This window comes from Chiloscyllium plagiosum, unplaced genomic scaffold (assembly GCF_037043375.1).
Source record: "Chiloscyllium plagiosum isolate Xiang-an unplaced genomic scaffold, Cpla_swu_hap1 HiC_scaffold_14, whole genome shotgun sequence".
In the NCBI taxonomy this organism is placed as follows: domain Eukaryota; kingdom Metazoa; phylum Chordata; class Chondrichthyes; order Orectolobiformes; family Hemiscylliidae; genus Chiloscyllium; species Chiloscyllium plagiosum.
Genome location: NW_028270152.1, coordinates 44,731,853 through 44,755,206, shown reverse-complemented (window position 1 = coordinate 44,755,206; position 23,354 = coordinate 44,731,853). Strand labels below are relative to the sequence as shown.

Sequence of the window (23,354 nt, the reverse complement as noted above, 5' to 3'; positions counted from 1 at the left end):
TCTTGTTAAATAAAAATAAAGAACAGATTTCAGTCTGGGAGATGACTTTTTGTTATTAACATTTATAACCATAACATCATCGCGCAATCTCCTTTACATGACAACCATCATATGATTCTATTTTCTCCTGTACTCAACTTTAAGCCCCTCTCTCCCTAACACCCATCTTGTCGCCTCCTTCTTCCCACACCTATCTTGTTGCCTGTTCATCTCTCTCCTCCCCATTACCTCATTATTTCCTTGCAGCAGTAAAATCAACGTTTCAGGAAAGGCTTTTGCCTGAAACGTCGATTTTACTGCTCCTCGGATACTGCCTGAACTGCTGTGGTTTTCCACCACCATTCTAATCTAGACTCTGGTTTCCAGCATCTGCAGTCATTGTTTTTACCTAGGTGATTTTATCCCTACTGCGAATCCTCTTGCAAGCCTGCCTTGCCTTGAAGAAGTTTTCCTCCTCTCTCTACAAGACTCTCAGGGATTCCCTCTCCCACTGCAACTCCCAGGTGATTTTCTCTGCCCTGAAGCTCTTCAACCATGTCCTGAAACAAACTCACTACTACAGCCACATTTGCTTCCTCAGTGCCTGCCTCCGTAACCAACTCATCCCACATGGACTCCGGACCACCTTTAAACCAGCAGAGTTCAGAACCGAACAGGACAAACAGTACAGACTACAGATTCAAAAACACCAGCAACGGTTCTCCTTCAAGATCCTCCGCTCCACGCTCGCAGCAATGCGCCGGCACCTAACCTCTCTACAGTCAGCCCTGCCTCAGCTGAGGGCCACACTCTCTCAGAACGGCGAAGGACCCCTTCTGTACTATATTCTCAGAAGAATTCATACTCTCAACAAACAGTATTTCAACTCCATCGCTGTATTCCTGATGAAGGACTTTTGTCCGAAATGTCGATTTTACTGCTCCTCGGATGCTGCCTGAACTGCTGTGCTTTTCCAGCACCATTCTAATCTGGACTCTGGTTTCCAGCATCTGCAGTGATTGTTTTTACCTCATTATTTCCTTCCATTCTATTGATGGGACTGACACTTATCTGATTGAACACCCCTGCAAATGGATATTTCTTGGTGACTAGGGACCTTCACGGGCAGATTTATCTACTGCCTCCCTGTGTATATTGAGCATTGCCATCCTGCCAGCTTCTCTCTCACCCCATCAAAGTAAACAGAACTCATTACCGAAATTACAACAAAATCTCCAATAAAATGAAATTATTTCTCCAGCACAATGCAGCGAGTGGAGGGTAGTTTCATATTCCAGACTTCTGTGTAAACTCAATTCCAGTCACAACAAGAAAAATTATCCATTCAACTCCATTCTGACTGAGACAATTGGATCCAAATAATGTAGCCAAACCTGTAGGTAAAACAAACAAGTTACTTTAAATATTTTGTGAAACAGCTTTGCCTGCGCTCTGAAGCAATTTAATATTTAAACTCATTGAAAACCTTGCTGGACACATTCTATCCAGAAATGCAGCTGGCCCTATTACCCTATTCATGCTGACTTGCATTTCCTTCAAATCCCACAAAATGTCATATTTAAGATTCTTATCATTATGATAAGTCTTCTCATTATATCTCCCCTTCCATCTCTATTCAAGTTGTAAGAAATGAAAATCAGGTGAGATGCATAACAGATGGATGAATTGATATCACACATTTAGCACTGTTGTCCAAGACAAAAATTATGTCCAGTTACTTAGACTGCGATTGAGTATTATGCAGTGCAGCTGATGCCAGGATTAGCTGAAACAGGTGGAGGTTGGAAGGTTCTAACCTGAAGAAATTAGAGAGTTTCATTAGCAATGTAATGAAAGTAATACATATTATCATTTTTGGAAGTTGGATTTTAATATAGCAGCAGAGGGATCTTGGTCAGTTGTGTGAGGGATTTTTTGAACGTTAGAAATTCATTCTGGCACAGTGACCTAAATGTATCATACCTAAGAAAGCATGTGACTACAATCAAGAGCCTGGGAGAACCCATATTATGTAAAAGATTAAGACATTTATAATGGTGAGTTCAAGACAGACAGATTAAGTTGAACAAGGCTGCTGGTTTTGCTTTGGATTGCTTTGCAATGGATCAACAGTTTCAGTTCAGTTCAGAGGAACCAGTCACCTTAGCAAAAGTGTTTCCTAATCTGTGGAGTTTCCAAGCAAGGACAGCTTCTGAAGAAGTCTTCAAATTGTTAGAATTGAGGAGGTTTGGGCCCATGGAATTGTGAAAGATTCATGCTTACAGCCTCCACAGTCCATGAAAAAGTTATGCAGAAACTTAAAGAGTTGAGAAAGAAGGATAATCTCTGGAATTGAGTCCTTATACTGAATATTGTTCTGAAAAAGGCTCAACCTTCGTTTGGTTGATGGTGTTAAGAATTTTTAAAATTGTCTCCTATATCCATATTGCTCATTTTGTTGTCTTTGATTGTGTATTAAACTTAGGTCCTACAGCCTGGTGTGAACATATTTCAGAGACAAACTACTACATTACCTGTTCATTGCATTTCCTCTCACCTTAAAAAAACCTATAAATTAAAAAGTAACTTGGTATATATAATTTTGCAGACACATTGTGACTAAATCAATATCAACAATACCCGAAAACTTAATAGCTTGTGTTGCACGTTGGGATCATAGTAAAAACAACAGAGACATTCACAACTAATGTAGCCTGAATAACTCACATGTAAAGAAAAAATACTTTCCTTAATCCCATTACATGTTTAACAAAATATCATTTGACATGGATAATGAAAAGAACAATTTATTTCTGTCTTTCCACATACTTTCAATTAACCACTTTGGATTTTTTCTTGGTATATCTGGATATTTTCCTTAGTTTCATTCCATTCTCCCAATATCTCCTGCTGTGTCAAACCTCAACTTTGACTTGACCTCCAACTCTAGTTAATGATTGAAACTGGGATAGTGATAGATTTATTTTAATTAAAGATCCTGACTTGCTTTGGATTCTCTAATTCTTGCAAACATTCCATTTCTTTCTGACTTTCATTTTCTTTCTAACTTGCACTTGATGAAAAATTTGGATTCTAGGAAGCTCCCCCTGATCTCTCTTTGCCAGATTTCCTCCTCCAGGATATAATCAACATGACACTGCTAGAATCCGTCTCTAATCTTCATGAGTTAAGTGAATGTAACTAGTCTCTCAGTCATTATTTCGGTGATTTCTCACTAACAATTCCTGACTAGTATTAAACTTTCTAAGTTTCAAGCCTTGTGTATTATGATTCATCTTCACTTTGCTTTGATTTTGTCTTACTTTGCAAATGAGGTCAGGCTTAAACAAACAAGACCTTGTCCTTAGGGAATGTTTAAACACCATTATGTGCATTGAACGAACTGTTCTAGACTGTGCAGTTGCTCTGTTACAGAACAGGAAAAGATTTAGCTTGTGTTGAAGAGAAATATGAAAGTACTGCTAAGCTTGTCATCCAGTAAATGCTTCAGCAAAGATCTCCAATGAATCTTTACACTGCTATCCACAGCAGATGCAGGGTGATATGGTGGTATTAAAGTGTGTTTGATTGTACTCTTACTCAGATATATTCCAAACTCTTCTGATGTAAATTGTGAACTATTACCTGATGCCAACACTATGCGATCTCATAAATTACAACCTGATTCTCAAACTTCATAATTTTGAAGTATTGGGAATAGATTCAACATTTATCCATTTGCAACAGCTATCAAAATAGGGTACAATTTTCTCCTGCTTCAAAGAAATTGACACAAACTCATTCTCACAATTTCCTTGAGTTAAACTATGGGACAAATTATGTTTGGATCATCTCTCATTCTGAAACACATTTCACGGCTTTTCACCAACTCATTATCATTTAATATTCAGTCTTCCTTGCTCAAAAAGCATTTGTGTTCTTAGTCTCGACTGTAAATAGTTTAAATTTGACTTAGCATTTTCTTGTAGTTGCTTTGCAAGATAGCAGATAGCCTGTTCCACATCTCCAGTTTCTTACCACATTGTGATTTGTCCAGAAACATGCCATGACTATTGCTATCCATTTGTGCCTAGGACAGGACACAGAGGCACCACCGGTCATCACCATCGATGACTACGAACTCAATGTCATCCATCAGTTTACGTCCCTTGGCTCATGCTGACAACCTCTCCTTGATCACAGAGATCGACAAGAGGATCAGGAAAGCAGTCTCAACTCTTGCTTGACTCACAACTCGAGTATGGACAACTCCCAAGCTGACAGTGAAGACAAAAATGTCAGTCTACAACACCTGAGTAATAAGCACACTGCTGTATGGCAGTGAGACATGGACTACATACGCCAGACAGGAGAGAAGACTGAACACATTCCACTTGAGGAGTACCTGCCATATCCTGGGCATATCCTGGAAGATAAAGTGTCCAACACAGCAGTCCTATCTCGCGCTGGCTTTCCCAGCGTGTATACTCTGCTGAGGCAGCGAAGACTGCGCTGGCTGGGCCATGTCCACTGCATGGAGGAGCGTCCACTGGGAACAAACCCACTGGGTTCCCCCAGCTGCGCTACAAGGATGTCTGCATGAGGGACAAGAAGGCGCTAGGAGAGTCTTACAGTACACTGCATGAGATGGAGAAGCACTCTGAACCAACACCACGAAACAGGGAAAATTGAGTGCTGCACTAGACAAGCAGGTACGAAGGAAGGAGTGTAGCAGTTCTAGCAGATCAACAACCACATACAGATGTGACCTCTGAGATCAGGACTGTCACTCCAGCACTGGTCTCTTCAGTCACGAGCGATGTTGCTTCAGGAAAGCAGAAATCCAGAACAACGAGGATGCAACCCATGGTCAGCCGTGACCAAAAGGGGCCTCATTTGTGCCTGATTGTAGAGATATCTTGGAAGTGATGAACCAAGTGAACCAGGAGAGTGAGTTGAATAACATAAAATCAGGAGATTTGTTCAAGCTGGGTTTGGGTCCTACTTAGGAACAGAAATGATAATTCAGCTCCTTAACCCTTTTCTGACATTCAAATAGATCATGGCCGATCTGTACATATCCCACTTACCATTTTTTAAAAACATTCACAGGATGTGAGCATTAGTGGCTGGGCCAGCATTTATTGCCCATCTCTAATTGTCCAGAGGGAGTCACAGTAAGCCAGACCAGGTAAGGACATTAGTGATACAGTTACATTTTTTTAACAATCGACAACAGTTTCGCTATCATCATTAAACTCTCAAATGCTATCATCTGCCAAGGCAAGATTTCAACCCAGGTCACCAGAACATTGCTTTGATCTTGGGATTAATTGTCTCGTGGTAAGTAGGATAGGACACAGAGGCACCACCAGTCATCACTATCGATGACTACGAACTCAATGTCATCCATCTGTTTACGTCCCTTGGCTCATACTGACAACCTTTCCTTGGACACAGGAGATCAAAAGAGGATTGGGAAAGCAGCCTCAACTCTTGCTCGCCTCACGACTCGAGTATGGACAAATCCCAAGCTAACTGTGAAGACAGAAATGTCAGTCTACTATGCCTGCGTCATAAGCACACTGCTGTATGGCAGTGAGACATGGACTACATATGCCAGACAGGAGAGAAGACTGAACACCTTTCACTTGAGGAATATCCGCCGTATCCTGGGCATATCCTGGAAGTCAGTGTCCAACACAGTGGTCCTATCTCGCGCTGGCCAACTAGGCCATTCCTTCCCTAGTGAAATGTCCCCTAGTGAGAGGACCAAATGCGAGGCAACTGCCTGACCAATAGAGGGGTTCAGCCAATTTAATTATTCAACTGTCTATTTAGAGTCCGCCCTTGAGGTATTTTGCTGACAGAAGTACAGCCTCTGACAGAATAAAGAGGCCACCAGTTTCATGGACGAAGCTTCCTGTGACAGCTTGATGAGGACATCGGAGTTGCAAGTTCCATGCAGAACAACAGAGAAGTGGGAAAGGCTACCAAAGTGACATTCTTTTTTTCCATTTTTAACTTCTCCTTCATCCTTACACTCTCTTGGTACATGTGCTGAATTCCTAAAACTACAGATCTTCTGAAAAGGATCAACAATATTTGCATCTTCTGGGAAAATGGTTGAATTGATCCTACTACCGAAAGTGCATGCTTTGGATGGCTGCTTTAGCCCTACCTCGTGGTATAGTCCTGCCATTTATGTTTGGGTTTTGCAGGTCTTTATTAGGAAACCTAAACCATTGTTAAAAAACACTAAAAGAAAGCAAACGCTGTCCTCTGACAACAATTCCCATGACTTCTTTTAGAAAAGTTTGTAAACCAGGACTGTACTTCTGGCTACCAATTCATAATTGATCTCAATGTTGAAGGTGAATGTAAATATCAATTGGGCAGTGAAAGAAAGTTATCATTAATGCCATTGGAGCTTAAAGAAATGAAATTTAGACTAGATAGACTTGATCTTTAAAATGCAAATTATTTAAATTTACAATCATAAATGGTCTGCATAATTCTGAATTAGTGGACATTGAACTCTGGAAGATGTTCAGAAAAGTCTTGTCGGCAAATAAGTATTCCAAGTCTGCTGTCATGAATCCATCAAAGTATAACTAAAATCTCAGCATGACACCAAAGGAAATCATGGAATATGCTGATGAGAGACTGCAACTACTGCATGACTGAATTTGTTTTGACAACATTTAGTCAATTATATTTAATCCTTAATATGAGGAAAGATAAGGCTGTCTCAAGATCCATATTTGCACCATGATTTAATCTATTAATTCTTCTAAAACAGAGTAACCTGAATGGGGATTATAATGATAAACATAAATTATCAAGCCACTTAAATAAATTTGTCACTTCCCCACAACCAAACTTAATGTGAATTACGTGTGACTACAAATACTTGTGAATTTGCCAAGTTCTCCACAAATAAAAAAGATTAAAAGTCAATTTCAAAACACAGCATGTTCATTGTTAGTGCTAGTGTATTTTAAGGAATTAGACATTGAAGAATTACATGACCCTAAGTTTATCATTGGAATAGAAATTCTGCAAAATGTAAAACATTCAGACTCCTGGAATACTGCACAATTATATATCCAAATCTAATTACCTATGCTAAAAGAGAAGAGGAAACAATGCTTACAAGCATAATCTCCTATCTCTCTAGTATGTGGGAATGCTCTGAGAACTGCTGATGTGTGTTGGAATACAATCAACTACAATTTCCTTTTACTAGTTACCACCAAGTTAATGGTCCATAGGTTTAATTACTTTACTTCACATTTGTTAGAACTAGTGAAAAGAATGTCAAAAACCAGAGTTCATTTACAATGAGAACACTTGTTGTCTTCATGATCTTAAGTTGGATCATAAATCATGAAACCAAAAAAACAGAAATGTTGGTGCTGAAATGTGAAAGCAGACGAGTCAGATCCAAGGATTGTGTCTGACCACAGAATTTGCTTTGCCTATAATTAGGCAGTTCTACTTTTGTCGAAAGTTCAGTTTATATTCAGAGCCTGGAAGAGTACTAGACGGGTGTAGTCACATATACAAGCAGAAGAAATGTAAAACAGACCATACCTTTTATCCAATAATTGTTCATTTACAAATATACATAGGAAAATATGAATCAGAAGCAGGACTGGGCCATTCAAACCTGTAGTTTCATTCAATAAGACCATAGCTGATATGATTATATCCTCAAATCCACATTTCCAACTATATAATTTCACCAACCTGTTTAGCATGAATTTATCTCTGCCATAAAAATATTTGCATACTCTAAGAAACTTCAAAGACTCATGACTCTCTGAAGGAAAAGATTTCACCTAATCTCTGTTTTAATTGGTTGACACCTGACTTTTAAACAGGGACCTGTAGTTCTCTAGACCTCTGTAAGGTGAAACATTTCCTCCATATCTCACCTTGTCAAATACCTCAGGATCTTATATGTTTGAATCAAGTCACCACTTACTCTTCAAAACTCCAGAAGAGGCAAGTTTAGCTTGTCCAACCTTTCCTCATAAGACAACATTACATTCCAGGTATTATTTAGTAAACCTTCTTAGAACTGATTCCAACAAGTTTACATCCTTCCTTAAATAAAGTGACCAATGTAACACATAGTACTTCAGATATAGTCTCAATGGCGGTCTGTATAACTGAAGCATAGCTTTTCTACTTTTGTTTTCAATTCCACTTATTACATATCCATGTTAGCTATGGGTGGCATAGTGGCTCAGTGGTTAGCACTGCTGCCTCACATTACTAGGGACCTGGATTCAATTTCAGCCTCAGGCGAGTGCCTGTGTGGAGTCTGCACATTCTCCCTGTTGTGTGTGCGTGTGTGTTCCCTCTGGGTGCTCCAGTTTCCTCCCATGGTCCAAAGATATGCAGGTTAGATGAACTGGCAATGCTAAATTGCCCATAGTGTTCAGGGATGTATAGGTTAGGTGTATTACTCAGGGTAAATGTAATGGGTCTGGGTGGGTTACTCTTTGGAGGATCTGTGTTGGGCTGAAGGGCCTGTTTCTAACTGGAGGGATTCTAGTTCTAATATTTACCTACTCACTTAACCACATTATCTTGTCTCCTATCTATCTTTTTGTCAATTCCCTTTGTAAAAACATTGCTTGAATAATATAATGTGCAATTATCAGGGGTATGCAGGAGTGTACAGTTGAGGCTAAAATCAGATCACCTGGTGAAGCATGTTCAAACAGCCAAGTGTTTGGATGTTTGTATAAGTTGCCATCTTCTTACTTGACTATATGGGTGGTGGTGGTGCTGAACCTGAGGTTCACCACACCTCAAGGAGAGTCTCAGCTGGTGCAGGAATTGAACCCACACTGTTGGCATCACTCTGCATCACAAACTAGCCATCCAGCTAACTGACGCCCACCCCATGTGTACTGTATGCTTAAATAAGATCAAATATACTATTATTAATATAAAGTCAGTTTTAAACCACTGGACTCACAACATATAGCAACCTTAAAGTTATTACATCATATATCTAAAAGTATTCTGCTATATGACTTTAACGAGCTAAATTATGTCACAAAGCCATTGCTCAACACTGAAAGATGTATGATGACCTTTGCAACCAATTAAGCAAAGACATGTAATGTCATGTTGTCATCTTAATTAACGTTTTACTGATAAAGCAAACATTTTCATTGACAATCTTTGAAAAGACAATTTGTCATTTTATTACCTTCAGTAAGTAGAAATGTTGCATTGTTTAATGGTTACCAGAAACTGCTACTTATTTACATCTGAACTCAGTAATACATAAACATCCAAAATATACACAAATACTTTTAACAGCAACAAAGAAGTTAACAGCAACTTGTATTGTAGATTTTACTTTTATGGTGTGTAAGGATTTAACTGAGCTAAACACAAACATTAATTAGAAACAAATCTTTCTCAATATCAAATGTGTGGTCTACTTGGAAGGTAAAGTTACTATAGTCCTCCTGGACCATAGGGGTGCTTTCTCATCAGAGAGATAACAACTGGTTACCACACCTCAGGCAAGGGAAGAAGTTGAGAATGTGGGATCTTCACAGAAACCTCAGCCAGTGCAAGATTTGTACACATACGTTTTGATGTTACTTTGCTTTCTAAACCAGCCACACAGCCAATTGACAGGATGCATGCTCAGATTTTTATGCATCAGTCAAGCATAATTTGGTGGCTCAATGGCTAGCATTGCTGCCTCACAGCACCAGGGTACTGGGTTTGATTCCTGCCTCCGGCGACTGTCTGTGTGGTGTTCGCACATTCTCCCTGTGTCTGTGTGGGTTTCTTCCGGGTGCTCCGGTTTCCTCCCAAAATCCAAAGGTGTGCAGGTCAGGTGAATTAGCCATGCTAAATTACCCATAGTGTTAGGTGCATTAGTCAGGGGTAAATATAGGGTAGGGAAATGGGTCTGGATGGGTGATTCTTCGGAGGGTAGGTGTGGACTTGTTGGGCCAACTGGTAGGGGATCTAATCTAGTCTAAATTGTAAATAATATTTACCTTACTTTAAACGTTACTCAGTTGTATGCTGTAAATGTATTTATTGTTTTCTGAATCAAAAGGATGTATCGGTTGACAGGAGGAAATAGAATGAAGGTCTAGGAGGCTATGCAAATCTTTATCCACATATCGGATCACACTGATGACAGTGCTAAAGGACCCATGAACAACTGATGCAAATCAACATGTTTCATTGATATCACTATACAAACAGCCAAAAATATCTTAACAGATGAAACAAATATTGAAGTTGCTGAAGGAACTCAGCAGGTCTGGTAACCCCTCTTCAGAACTAACTCTGAGTTCTCTCTAGAGTTAGCTACCAGATGCGCTCAGCTTTCCCAGCAAGTTTTGTCTAAAGTTATTAAACTTGATATTGAGTGTTAGAGGCTATCGGGTCTCCAAACGAAAGCTGAGGTGTCGTTCAAGCTTGTGCTGAGGCTCACTGGAACACTGCAGCAGGCCTGCAACAGAAATGTTGATGTCAGAACATGGTGGTGTGTTGAAGTGGTAAGCAACTGGAAACTTGGGGTGATTTTTGTGGACAGAGCATGGATATTCCACAAAGCGAACACCCAGCCTCCCCAGTGTTTCGTCTCCCCAGTGTACAGGAGATTGTATTATGAACGGCAAACACAGTAAACTACATTCAATGAAGTACACGTAAATCGCAGCTTGACTTGGAAGGTCCTTGGAGAATCAGAGGATCCTATTGTTGGTGTGGGAGAGAAGAGAAAGGCAGAGGGCAAAAGTGCAGGAACATAGCTAAAGTCCCTGTCAACAACAGTAGTAGGGAATCCTCAGTTGAGGACAAAGGTGGTCATTTCTGAGGCCCCCTTGTGGAAGGTGGTATTGTCTGAACAGATGTGATGGAAACGGCAAAACTGGACAGTTCATCTCTGACTCCTCCCTTCACTTCCTCAGCATCTCTGTTTCCATTTCTGGGGATAGGCTGGCCACCATTATACATTGCAAACAGATGAAGTTCAATGTTTGATGTTCAGAAAGTGGATCAACTAACATCTTTAGAAATGATTGCTTAAATGTTCCTAAGGTTCTCCAGCAATCTTCAGTGGACTAGATCAAGATGCTGTTTGGAAACATTCTGCTGGCTACCCATTATTAGTCCATAATTTTACATGGTATGTAACACTGGGTGTGTAATAGAGAGCACAGATCTAGGTTGACATATTAGAAATGAGGTGAATAACTGGAATGTAGAAAGCCTCATTCCAGATGAAGGGCTTTTGCCCGAAACACTGATTCTCCTGCTCCTTGAATGCTGCCTGACCTGCTGTGCTTTTCCGGTGCCACACTCTCAACTCCAGTCATTTGCCGCAAACCATAAATGTTCACTGTCCAAAAGGAAACAATTTCATCCATCACGCTTGTGCCAATTTCACAGTCATCCAAATTATTTTACCTATCCTAATTTAACTCCTTAGCCTGACATCTTCTCTGTTTTAAATATTATCTCATTTTGCTGAATAAATGCAATGATCTTTGCTTCAATGATTTCCATTGAGGAAGGATTCTATTCCGCAACAACACTTTGCACAGAGAAATGTCTTGTAACTCCTTACCTTGCGTGAAGTGACAGTTTTTTTTTAAATTTATGACCTCTCACCAACAACTTCTAACCAAAGGCAAGTCTCTACCTATTCAATTGATGATCTTAAAAGCCCCTACTAAATTTTCACTTAATTTCTCTCTTTGCCAAAAGTAATAGTCCCAGTAGCTCAAGTTTCTCCTGGTGGCATCTTTGACAGCTGAGCAGCAAAGCTTTCAATGCCTAATGAAACCAGAAACCAGTAAGTTACTATGACAATGTGCACTTCCTGTGGAATTCCACCATCAACTTTATAACCTGCACTGCATCGCCTGTTATTCATTATTGTGTTACTCAGCATTGTTTACTTTTAACATTTGCATCCACAATTGGATATAAAAATAAGCTAAAACTTTTTTGTAAAATGACCAGCATATTGCAAAACCTTGCTTTAAATTCTCTAAAGTTCAACAGAGATTATAAATCAATACTTTTTTCTGAAATTTCTGGAAATGAGTATAGTATCATGCCATTATAATTTTTACTCACATCAAGAAGCTTCATCCTGGAGCTCTGGTGGCATGTGTTAAATTAAAATTTCATATCTTTAGACCCAAACTAATGCAGGTTATTTTCCTAAATTCTGGTAGTGAGGTGATATTGGAGTTAGAAATTCTATTAGGAAAGACGGAACGTGAAACTCTTATTAATACACAAAATCACCAGACTAACTTCATGTGTGACTAATATTTCATCGTTGTTTGAGATTCATTAACAATCACCACTCACACACTCAATTCTGTTGGTTGGGTATTCACAAGAGATAACAACAGCAACTGGAAAAAGGGAGAGGTGACAACAACATCTGGAAAGAAAGGGGAAGAAGGGATTTGGAACAGATGGGTAATTGGCTCTAACTAGAAAAAACTGCTATTGGTTGAAGATTGCGCAATCTACTAGGAACTGCCTTGGCAATACTAACTCCCCAACAAACAATACTTTGAGGTGAGTCAGAGCCTCACTTACTTGCTTTGGGTCTATCCTGATAATATACCTTCTCATCCTCAGCATCACCTTATTGATTCTCTGGTGTAAGCTCACAATCATTTTGTGCCTTTTCTTTAATGAAGCAACCAAAACCGCACATATTATCCAAACTATGATTCATACAATCATAGAAACCCTACAGTGTGGAAAGAGTCCATTTGTCCCAACATGTTGGCACCAATCTTCCAAACAGCATACCATTCAGATCTAACCCCCTCTCCACCCACTATGACTCCTCATTTACCATGGTTAATCCATCTAACCTGCACATCCCTGTACACTACCAATCCATCTAATGTGCACATTTTTGGACTGTGGATGGAAACCAGAGCACCCAGAGGAAACCCACACAGACAAGGGGGGAATGTGCAAACTCCAGACAGACAGTTCCCAAGGCTGAAATCAAACCAGGGTCCCTGGCACTGTGAGACAGCAGTGCTAATGCTTTGCATAAATTCATCAATATATTTTCACTTTTGATTTATTTGACCTATATATAAAATCAGAGTGCTGTTAAACCTTTTTGGTGGCTTTAGAACCCTGGTACATAGATTTTCAGTAAATTATGAACATTAGCTTCTCGGTCACTCGATGTTTCAACTTCATATCATTCAATATGTATATGCCTATTACTTGCTTTTCCTCCTAAAGCACAATCATATATCTCCATTAAACTATAGCCTGCCCAAATTGCTAATATGCATTAGTTACCTCAATGCAAAGATTCCTAGCAGTAATGATTGAACATTTTAATTTTAATACTTTTGGAAAAGGTCAAATTGATCAAGGTCAATCTATTACGTTCCCCAGTCCTGGGATTGGGATTTATTTTTAAATTCTATTTTTCTTTGGCTGCTCAGAGACTGTCACTTATTCTACACTCTGACAAGATATGTCACAAGATATTTAAATAATGTTTAACTTGCAAATCTAAATAGATTTTGAGTACATCTTTACACTGACCAAAATTATTGTTATGCTGCATTTCTGTTGGTACTTCCTGAATCCATTCCTATAAGAGTGATCTTTTTCACAGGCAGTGACCCAACTGAACAACTCAAAAAGCATGAGTCACATCTAGTCATTAAAAAAAACATTTTGTTCTTTGACAAATCAATTATTTGTTCTTACATATCATAACTGTTGGAATAGCTCAAAGTCATTAGTAAATAAAACATTATGACAAATGAAACCAGAAATTGTTGTTAATAATATAAATTAATGATTACATCTAAATGATCCTTTTTCTGTCCACATTTTGTATTTTAAATAGATTAATACCTCTGCTCACAAGGACACAGGAATTCCAAATAGATGATATTGCCTGTCAACCCTGCTCCAACATTCACAGAAACATAGAACATGGAAACGGCCTCGGGAGTAAGGATAGGCTATTCACCCGTTTGAGTCTACTCCACCATCTATTAAGATCATGGCTAATTTGGTTGTAGTCTCAGCTCCAGTTTCATGTCTAAAACCCATAATCTTTGACTCTCTTATCCATCAAAAATCTAATTCAACCTTGCATAAATGTAAAGACATATCCTCCACTACTTTCTATATAAGGGAATTCCACATTCTAACACCATCTATGAGAAAATGAATCACTTATTTTCTGTCTTAACATAAGATCATAACTGATTTTGAGCTTCAACTCTACTTTCACAACTACCCTCTCTATCCCTTGATTCCTGGAGAAACCAGAGTATCTCTGTTCCACTCTAAAAAATAGTTAAGAACATCTACAATCCAATTCCAAAAGATTAATGATTGTTTGAATTAAGAAATGTCTCCTCTTCTCAGTCCTAAATGATTGACCATTTATTCTGAGACTGTGACCCCCATCTTCTAAGTTGCCATACAGCGGAAACAATCTCTCAGTACCAATCCCTTCAGAATATTTCAATAAAATTATTTCTCATTTTTATAATTTCAGAGAATATAGGCTCAGTTTACTTTGCTCATTTGGTGAAGGGAGGGAATTACGTGCATAGTAAGCAATCATTTTCTAATATGAACAGCAGTTATTTTGAGGCTCGATCCATTATGGTTTAAAACTACAAGTTACCCAAAAAAATTCCTAATCAAGTAATCGCAATGGATTTGTATATGCTGGGATATTCCTATCTTTTATATTTAATCCACAATTCGTGAACTTAGCCCATATAAATAATTGTTTTTCATTTGTTTATTCCACAGTTCCTTTAGAGTCTAGTTCCATTAATCCATTTATGTTCGATTCTTTCATTCCTGAAATATTTGAATATTAACATAAATATTGTATGATGTTATACGTTATTAAATAATATAAGCAGCAACTAAATAGCAATAAGTTAAAATCAAAACTGTTGAAGAAAATTGTGAATAACCACCTCCAAATCTCCATATAATTTTCTTGGGGAAAAGCAACAAAACTCAGGAATATTATTCATTATTCATTACTTACAACAAAATGTACTTAGAAGATTTCATTTGAAGGTAAGGACACCGTGGCAAGTTTGCAAGGTGAGTAGATATGCGAAAATTGTTCATTTGTAACAAGTACAAGAAGTATATGATCCAATATAGTACACAACTTGTTAACTATAACTAAATATGCATTTCCCATGTGAACTAAAACCTTGCCAATTATTATGGATCGCTTTCACTCCAGATCGACTGCTGTTCAGTTTATTAATCAATGTGAGGTTCTGCCATGCTGATGACTCATTTTAATCTTTGAATATTCACTCATAAAGAATAACACTGGGTGATTTTCTCATAGGTGTTATTGCTGAAAATGTTGCTGTGATAATGATATCTGAAAAAGGTACTGTTTTGGCCATTTTAATTTGCTTCATCCTTAAATCTTTTTTCTCTCTCTATCTGTTTTATTTTGTCATAACCTCCTCTAGCTGAATGAACAAGGTCTGGACTAATCTTGTTTTGTGCATAACTGTCAGCCACAAATATTCAAGCAGAGTGGTGTGGACATTTTTATTTTTTTCATGCCTGTAAGACAGAACAGCTAGCAGTGTGAGTGAAAACATTGCCGAGTCAGCCAACAAAAGCAAACATAACTTGAGATCCAGACATAAAAACAGAAAAAGACTGGGAATATTCAGGAGGTCAGGCAGCATTAGTGGGCTGTTACAATCCTGGACCAGTTAAAATCTGCTAAGGACTGGTAACTTTTAGCTTTCACTTAGATAAAGTATGACATTCAGGGGGCTTACTACTAGAATAAAGCCACCTGATTCCACGGTTTTGATCAAACTACAATAACTATTAGAATGCTAGAATAGTAATGCAATCTAAAATGTATGTATTCTTATATTCAGAATTAACATATGTGTACACAGATCAAACACTCCGTGGTGCATATCAAGTAGCATATGCAACTAAGAAATTAATTCCACTCAGATATTAGTGCTACAGAAGATTGACCAATTTCATTAAACTTCACAAGGAATCATAATTCCTCACCTTTGCTGATCTTCCCTTGCAAGAGCTGCTCCATCATAGACTACTGCAATGAGCACTCCTGCTGTGGTTGATCATCCTACTATCCTGGATCTATGCTCCCCCGACTTGGAAACTACACTCCAATACTGACTCACAAGTTTAACTCCAGCTCCTCACCAACAGCTGGATTTGGCAAGGTTAAACTGCCGCTGGGTTTTTTTTTCCCTGAGTGCTGTGAGTGCATGTGAGAAAGTGTGTGTTCGTACGTGTGCATGGTTTTTAAAGTATGTATGTGAGTGTGACGGAGTATAAGCCTATGAGAGTGTGTGCATGTGGGTGTGACTGCAGAGGTGTATGTGTGTGTGCATGAAAGAGACTGTGTGTATGAGAGAGGGCCTGCGTGAGTGTGTGAATATGTAACTGTGCTTGTGTGTGTGTGAGAGAGAGAGAGAGAATGTAAAGTAGTGCAACATGAACCAAAGATCCCGGTTGAGGCCATCCTCATGGGTACCGAACTTGGCTATCAGTCTCTGTTCAGCCACTCTGTATTGTTGTGTATCCCAAAGTTCACCTTGGAGAATGGTCACCCGAAGGTCCAAGGCCAAATGTCCCTGACAGCTGACCCAGTCAGGGAACACTTCAGTGGTCAGGGACATTCGGCCTTTGATCTTCATGTGACCATCCTCTTAGGCAGACTTTGGGATATGGAAGTACACAGAGTAGCCGAGCAGAGGCTGAAAGCCAAGTTCGGTACCCATGAGGGTGGCCTCAACCAGGACCTTCGGTTCATGTCACAATACAAGGTGACCCCACTACACAGTACACTCTCTCTTACACACACTCAGACATACTCATGCAGACCCTCTCTCATACACACACTCCCTCTCATATACACATGCATATACCCTTCACACTCACACCCACCATCTCACAGACTTATACTCCATCATAATCACACACTGTACCAAGCATGCACACATGCAAACACACACTCTGTCATGTGCACTCACACTCACACGCAGACACTCACAATGTATTTCTCTCTCATGCATGCATGCACACACATAAGTCTATGGGGTGAATTTGCATTTGCAGAATTGTATTTGCAGATATATTCTATTTGCTCAAAAAACAATTAATCTGCAGGCAGTCCATGCAGGCAGTCAATCTATGTAACATTTTATAAATTACTACTTTGGAAATAGAACCAATCTGACTCAAGATTGGGATAGTGACAGACTCTAACCTCACACCTTTAATGCACTGTCTGAACTGAGATGTCACCTTTTGTTTTAAAACCTTAAGTTATCTCAAGAATGACTTAAAAGAAGTTCTGGAATTTACAGATTAATGATCGGAACCTGCAACCATTCTGAAAGATGAAAGACTTAACAGCAATCTAAGTTTATTCAATATATCATTTCAGTAATCTTTTGCGATAAATTCTGTGTCTTATAGTCCTGCTACCTGATAAAGGAGTAGCATTCCGAAAGCTAGTGCTTCCAAATAAACCTGCTGGACTATAACCAGGTGTTGTGTGATTTTTGACTTAATATAAATCAGTTACATCTCCCCAAAATAAAACTGTTTTGTGAACTTTTCAACCCCCATTCTCAGCTGCAAATAAATATTAATATCTGTAGGCTTTTTCCAAACTCCTCAAGTTTCCCCCCCAAAAAAGTCAGTGACCATTCCAATTTCTCATCTTCCCAGGGTCTTGACTCCAACAATCCCTACACAGAAAATTGAAAGAACTGGATGCTGGAAATCTGAAACAAAAAAAAATTGCTGGAAACTCTCAGCAAGATGTTTTGCAGCATTTGTGGAGAGAAAGCAGAAATAACATTTCAGGTCCAGTGACCCTCTTCAGAACAGAGAAGTTCTAAAGAAGGGTCACTTGACCTGAAACATTAACTCTACTTTCCCTCCACAGATGCTGCTAGACCTACTGACATTTTCCAGCAATTTCTGTTTTTTTGTTTCAGATTTGTCCCCTATACAGAATCTATTTAGGTCATTTGCCTTCCTGACAGGAAATATAGCTAACCGTAACATGGAGTCTACATTTTACTTAGGTTGTCCTTTTAAGACTGCCTTAACCTTTGGACATCTCTTCAGCAATGCCATCCCCTTCAACAAATCGTCCTGAGTGAACGATTTGAAAATTTTCAAAAAGTCCTTCCCCGATTTCTGGCCAAAAACTGAAAGTGACTAACACTTTGAAACCTTGAGAGGTTAAATTCTCACAGGATGCTGGAAATTGATTTCATCAGATAGAGACAACAAAGTTAACATTTCAGGCCATTAACCTTCATTCACAAATATTATCTATTGAACAGTCAATGACCAGAAATCCTAACTTTTTTCTCCCTCCACAGATGTTGCTTGACCTGCTGAGTATTTCTAATGTTTAATGTTTCACTATCAGATTTTTAGCAACAGTAGTATTTTGCTTTTGAGCTGCCAACAGATGTGAAGTTCAAACTTATGCAACTTTAGTTTCTGGAAAGATAATTCATTTGCCTACCAGGGAACATACTTCCTATTTACCTTGTGTACCTTTAAATAATTATTGTTACCTCAAATTCAACTTCTGGAATAATCAAATCATAAAATTTCATTGTCCATATTAGTCAGCTGGTGATGCAGCTTTTTGATTGTCACAATTAAAAAGTATATACTGTGGTGTGTATGTAATCTGTAATGAAATATTTCATGTCTTTATTGATCACAGAATTGTATTTCTTTTGTGTATAAACATATCAAATTAGCAGAATACTTCAGAATAGCAAAACTGGTCATCTCACAATATAGAATTCAATCATCTGGTACAGTATACTTAGTTCACAGGATTATGGACAAATATTTCACACTTAATCATGGTAATAAGTCAATTTGCTGACATTTATGGTTCAAGGAACCTAAGTTCTAAATAAAATCACTCAGTGACACACACATCCCATAAAAAAATTTAAAAGAGTACAGTCAGTGTCAATTTTGTTTATTTTTTTGTTTAGAAAATGATACTCTGAAAATTGTTATTTTACAGACTGATGTGTATCTGTTCTGATGAAGAGCAACATTGTTTTCTACATAGATGGTTTAAGTAAATCCCCATAACAGGGCATGTATGTACTTTTACCACCCATTCTGAAATGGCACTAGTTAATCATAGAAAACAATCTTAATCTATAAAATTATATTTTAATTCTTGTAATAAATAAATTTGATTTAGGGATCAAGCAATACATTCAGGTATCAAATGTCTGAATTGCAGATCCTACTCCAGTTATTGGCACTGACAGTGCATCACCACGTGATCAGAAGCTACAGCTACATAACAATAAACAAATATTGCATTTCTATACAGTAGAATAAAGTAAAGGCTTCTTTAAAGAAAAGTAAAGTAATTCAGTTTTGTTAGAATAAGCATTTTTTAAAATTTGGACAGATATCTGGAAGTGGTAATTATTCCACTAAATGTTGAAGTCCAGATATTCAATTCAAAATACTTCTCTAAAAAAATCTTGAGTTTGCCATCATTCTTTAATATGTATATTAAATTAATACATTTTAGTACAAATCAATGGGTAGCACCATGATTAGCACTACTGCCTCACAGTGCCAGGGACCTGGGTTTGATTGCAGCCTTGGGCAACTGTCTGTGCAGAGTTTGCACATTCTCCCCAAGTCTGTGTGGGTTTCCTCCGGGTGCTCCGGTTTCATCCCACAGTCCAAAGATGTGCAGGCAAGGTGAATTGGCCATACTAATTTGTCCATAGTGTCCTGAGATGTGCAGGTTAGGTGGATTAGCCATGGGAAATGCAGATGAGGTGGGAGTGGTTGGAATGCTCTCCAGAGAGTCCGTGTTGGTTCGATGGGCTGAATGGCCTACTTCCACACTGTAGGGATTCTATAATTCTATGAACGAACTCCAATGTTTTCTAAGCATACTGTACACACACCATTGCTCACTGTCTTCTAAACAAATATCATTGCCTCCGGGGTTCTTCTAAGCCAATTATATTTACCATCTGGACAGGAAACTTAATTTGCGACAAATTATATTCTTTAACTTATCCGTCATAAATTAAAATACCAGCTTTTAAAAACAAAGAAATAATCCACTCTGGTAGCATGATTTTAGAAGCAGCAAAATTAAGATTCCAAGTTCATTTCAATATGAATGTTTGTATATCAGAAATGTGAAGGAAAGAAAATCGAGGCAGAGTAAACCCCTCAAGCCTCATTTGATTCTTCAGTCAGTGTATTCAATGTAAAAAAAATAAGTCAAATCAGTTATAAAATGGGGAACCTCAAGTATATCGATCGATTGGCAAATTTTCAGGTTTAACATTTTCCATAGGGTTGACACAACCAATCTAACGCCATCCTCCCATCATCGAATTCGAACGTCAAACATTTCTTGCCATCAATTACTGCCTGCCAAATATATAATAAAATCTTATCCTTTATTTAATGCATAAATGTCTGGAATAACATTTCAAAGGCACTAGTTTGCGCAGCAATTCGTACGTAAAAGCCCTTGCCTGGTGGTATAAACAACTGGTAAGGCAAAGGGGCGGAATCACGTTCTCTACAGAAAACCTTTGTATCACATTTTTGTCGGGAACCAAATAGATGAGTTCGGACCAGCAGTATGCATAGTCATCTACTTCATCTGTATATTGTCTTGATATTAAAAAAAGTATTGCATTCCGCTTCATAGGCAAACCAACGATAAATAAGTCAAACGAGTCAAAAAGCATTGCAAAGCAATATCATTAATTTACTATCTGTCACGTCCTTTCTTAAATGTCACAAATGGATTTTCTGTAAAACTTACCCATTCGAGGAGGCGCACAAACCCCAGCGGCTCCTTGACGATGCGAAATGTTCCAGATGCTACAAGCTAGAGAATTAAAGTATTTAAAAAGAAATTATTTTAAAGAAAACACCTTGAAACAATATTTCTATAATACTATATCACCTAATGCAACTTGAGACGGAAGAATAAATGTATCTCTGACCTGATTGAGAATGTCCATCTCTGCAGCCTGTGACTGTACCGCTTGGTGTGTGGATGAGGAGCTGCTTGTTGACGGCTCCCAGTCTGATTCTCCAGAAACTCGACTGCTGCCGGAAATTGCCGAAGTTTGACGGAGCTGGATACAATGGCCTTTCCCATTGGACAAGCTGAGCTACGTCCAGGCGGCCGAGCCGGGAGAAAGGCTCACTCCGATAGGTTGGTAGAACCGTCCTTGCCTGGATTATTTCTATTGGACAGTGCGCGCCGGCGCCTTCGTTGCCATGGAGACGGCAGGTGCACGTGAATCGGAGCCAGGGAGGAATGCTGAAGATGATCCAATACGACAGGCCGCGATGACATTTCACCAGTTAGTCAAACAGAGCCTCCTCAATTGCACCAGCACTACAAATATCTCATGTTGGAAGACCTTTAAAATGGATGTCCACAAGGACCAGTTTCAGGTCCCCTGGCTCTCCCTGATGTCCTGGGTTTGCAAGGTCCAAGTTCAACATGTGTAGAAGATACCAAACTTGGAAGTATCATGACAAGAATAGGTTAGAACTTCAAAGACAAGTTGGTGGACTGAGCTGACAACTGATAGTGGAATTTAACACCGAAAGGTTTGATGTGGTTTACTTTATTTGGAAGATTGCAGAGAGATAATACAAAGTTGAAACTTTATTGCTGGAACAGCACAGCAGGTCAGGCAGCATCCAGGGAACAGGAGATTCGACGTTTCGGGCACAGGCCCTTCTAACGTCGAATCTCCTGTTCCCTGGATGCTGCCTGACCTGCTGTGCTGTTCCAGCAATAAAGTTTCAACTTTGATCTCCAGCATCTGCAGACCTCACTTTCTCCTGAGAGATAATACAAACTAAAGGATACAATTCTAGAGTCGGTGCTGGAAAGAGGGACCTAAATGTAAAGTAAAATTTAATCAAGCTATTCGAATATGTTATAATACATAGGGTATAGGTGGGACTTGAATACAGACCTTCAGTCCAGGGTACTTGGGTGAATGTTATCCACATTATTCATGAAAAGCGGAAGAAGAGATTAAGAAGGGCAGTTAGAAAAGTATAGTAGGCTATAGCAGTACAAAACAATACAGACTAAACATAGTACTAAACATCTATAGAACACTGCTCCAGCCTTAATAGGGGTATTGCATTTAATTCTGAGCACCAACACATTTTAAAAAGGATGTAAAGGCCTTAGAGAGAGTGCAGATAAGATTAAAGATAATGGTTTCAGGATGATGAATTTCAATTACAGAGACTGGAAAGGTTAGGAGTATTTTCCTTGTTGTGGTTCTGTTCGCCGAGCTGGGAATTTGTGTTGCAGACATTTCGTCCCCTGTCTAGGTGACATCCTCAGTGCTTGGGAGCCTCCTGTGAAGTGCTTCTGTGATGTTTCCTCCAGCATTTATAGTGGTTTGTCTCTGCCGCTTCCGGTTGTCAGTTCCAGCTGTCCGCTGCAGTGGCCGGTATATTGGGTCCAGGTCGATGTGTTTGTTGATAGAATCTGTGGATGAGTGTCATGCCTCTAGGGATTCCCTGGCTGTTCTCTGTTTGGCTTGTCCTATAATAGTAGTGTTGTCCCAGTCAAACTCATGTTGCCCGCGTGTGCGGCTACTAAGGATAGCTGGTCATGTCGTTTCGTGGCTAGTTGGTGTTCATGGTACAGATCGTTAGCTGTCTTCCTGTTTGTCCTATGTAGTGTTTTGTGCAGTCCTTGCATGGGCTTTTGTATACTACGTCGGTTTTGCTCATGCTGGGTATCGGGTCCTTTGTCCTGGTGAGTTGTCTGAGAATGGCTGTTGGTTTGTGTGCTGTTATTTCCTTGAGCAGAGTACGTTGATTGGATTTGATTTGATTCAAAATCATGAGATATTTGGCAAGAGTAAATAGGGAAAAACTGTTCCCATTGGAAGAATTTAGAACAAGAATGCACTCATTTAGGGTAATCAGCAGAGAATCAATGAGAACATGAGGAAAATGCTTTCACACAGAAAGTGATTAGGATCTGGAATGCACTGCCTGAGAAAGTAGTGAATGTCAGTTCAATTGAGACAGTGAAGAAGGAATTGGATTGTTATCTGAAAAAGATCTCCTGCAAGCCAGTACAGACTCAACAGGCCAAAAGGTTTTTTTTTGTGTTGCAGCCATTCTGTAATCCTGGGACATTGTCCAGCATGTAATCTTCGCACGTAGCCATTTCTTGATGCCACATGAAGTGAATGGAATTTGCTGAAGTCTGATGT

The 23,354-nt window shown here is 39.0% G+C and overlaps 1 protein-coding gene across 1 annotated transcript in view; it reads right to left on the bottom strand.

Moving 5' to 3' along the window:
• synpra (synaptoporin a) overlaps positions 1-21,182 on the bottom strand; it is a 380,152-nt gene extending 358,970 nt beyond the window's left edge. The window contains exons 1-2 of the mRNA XM_043708256.2: positions 21,093-21,182; positions 20,909-20,974 (exon numbers count right to left, since the gene is read on the bottom strand). Of these exons, the coding sequence (XP_043564191.1) occupies positions 20,909-20,974; positions 21,093-21,110 (84 nt within the window). The 5' untranslated portion in view covers positions 21,111-21,182. The remainder of the gene's footprint in view (positions 1-20,908; positions 20,975-21,092) is intronic.
• Between the last annotated feature and the right edge of the window lie 2,172 nt (positions 21,183-23,354).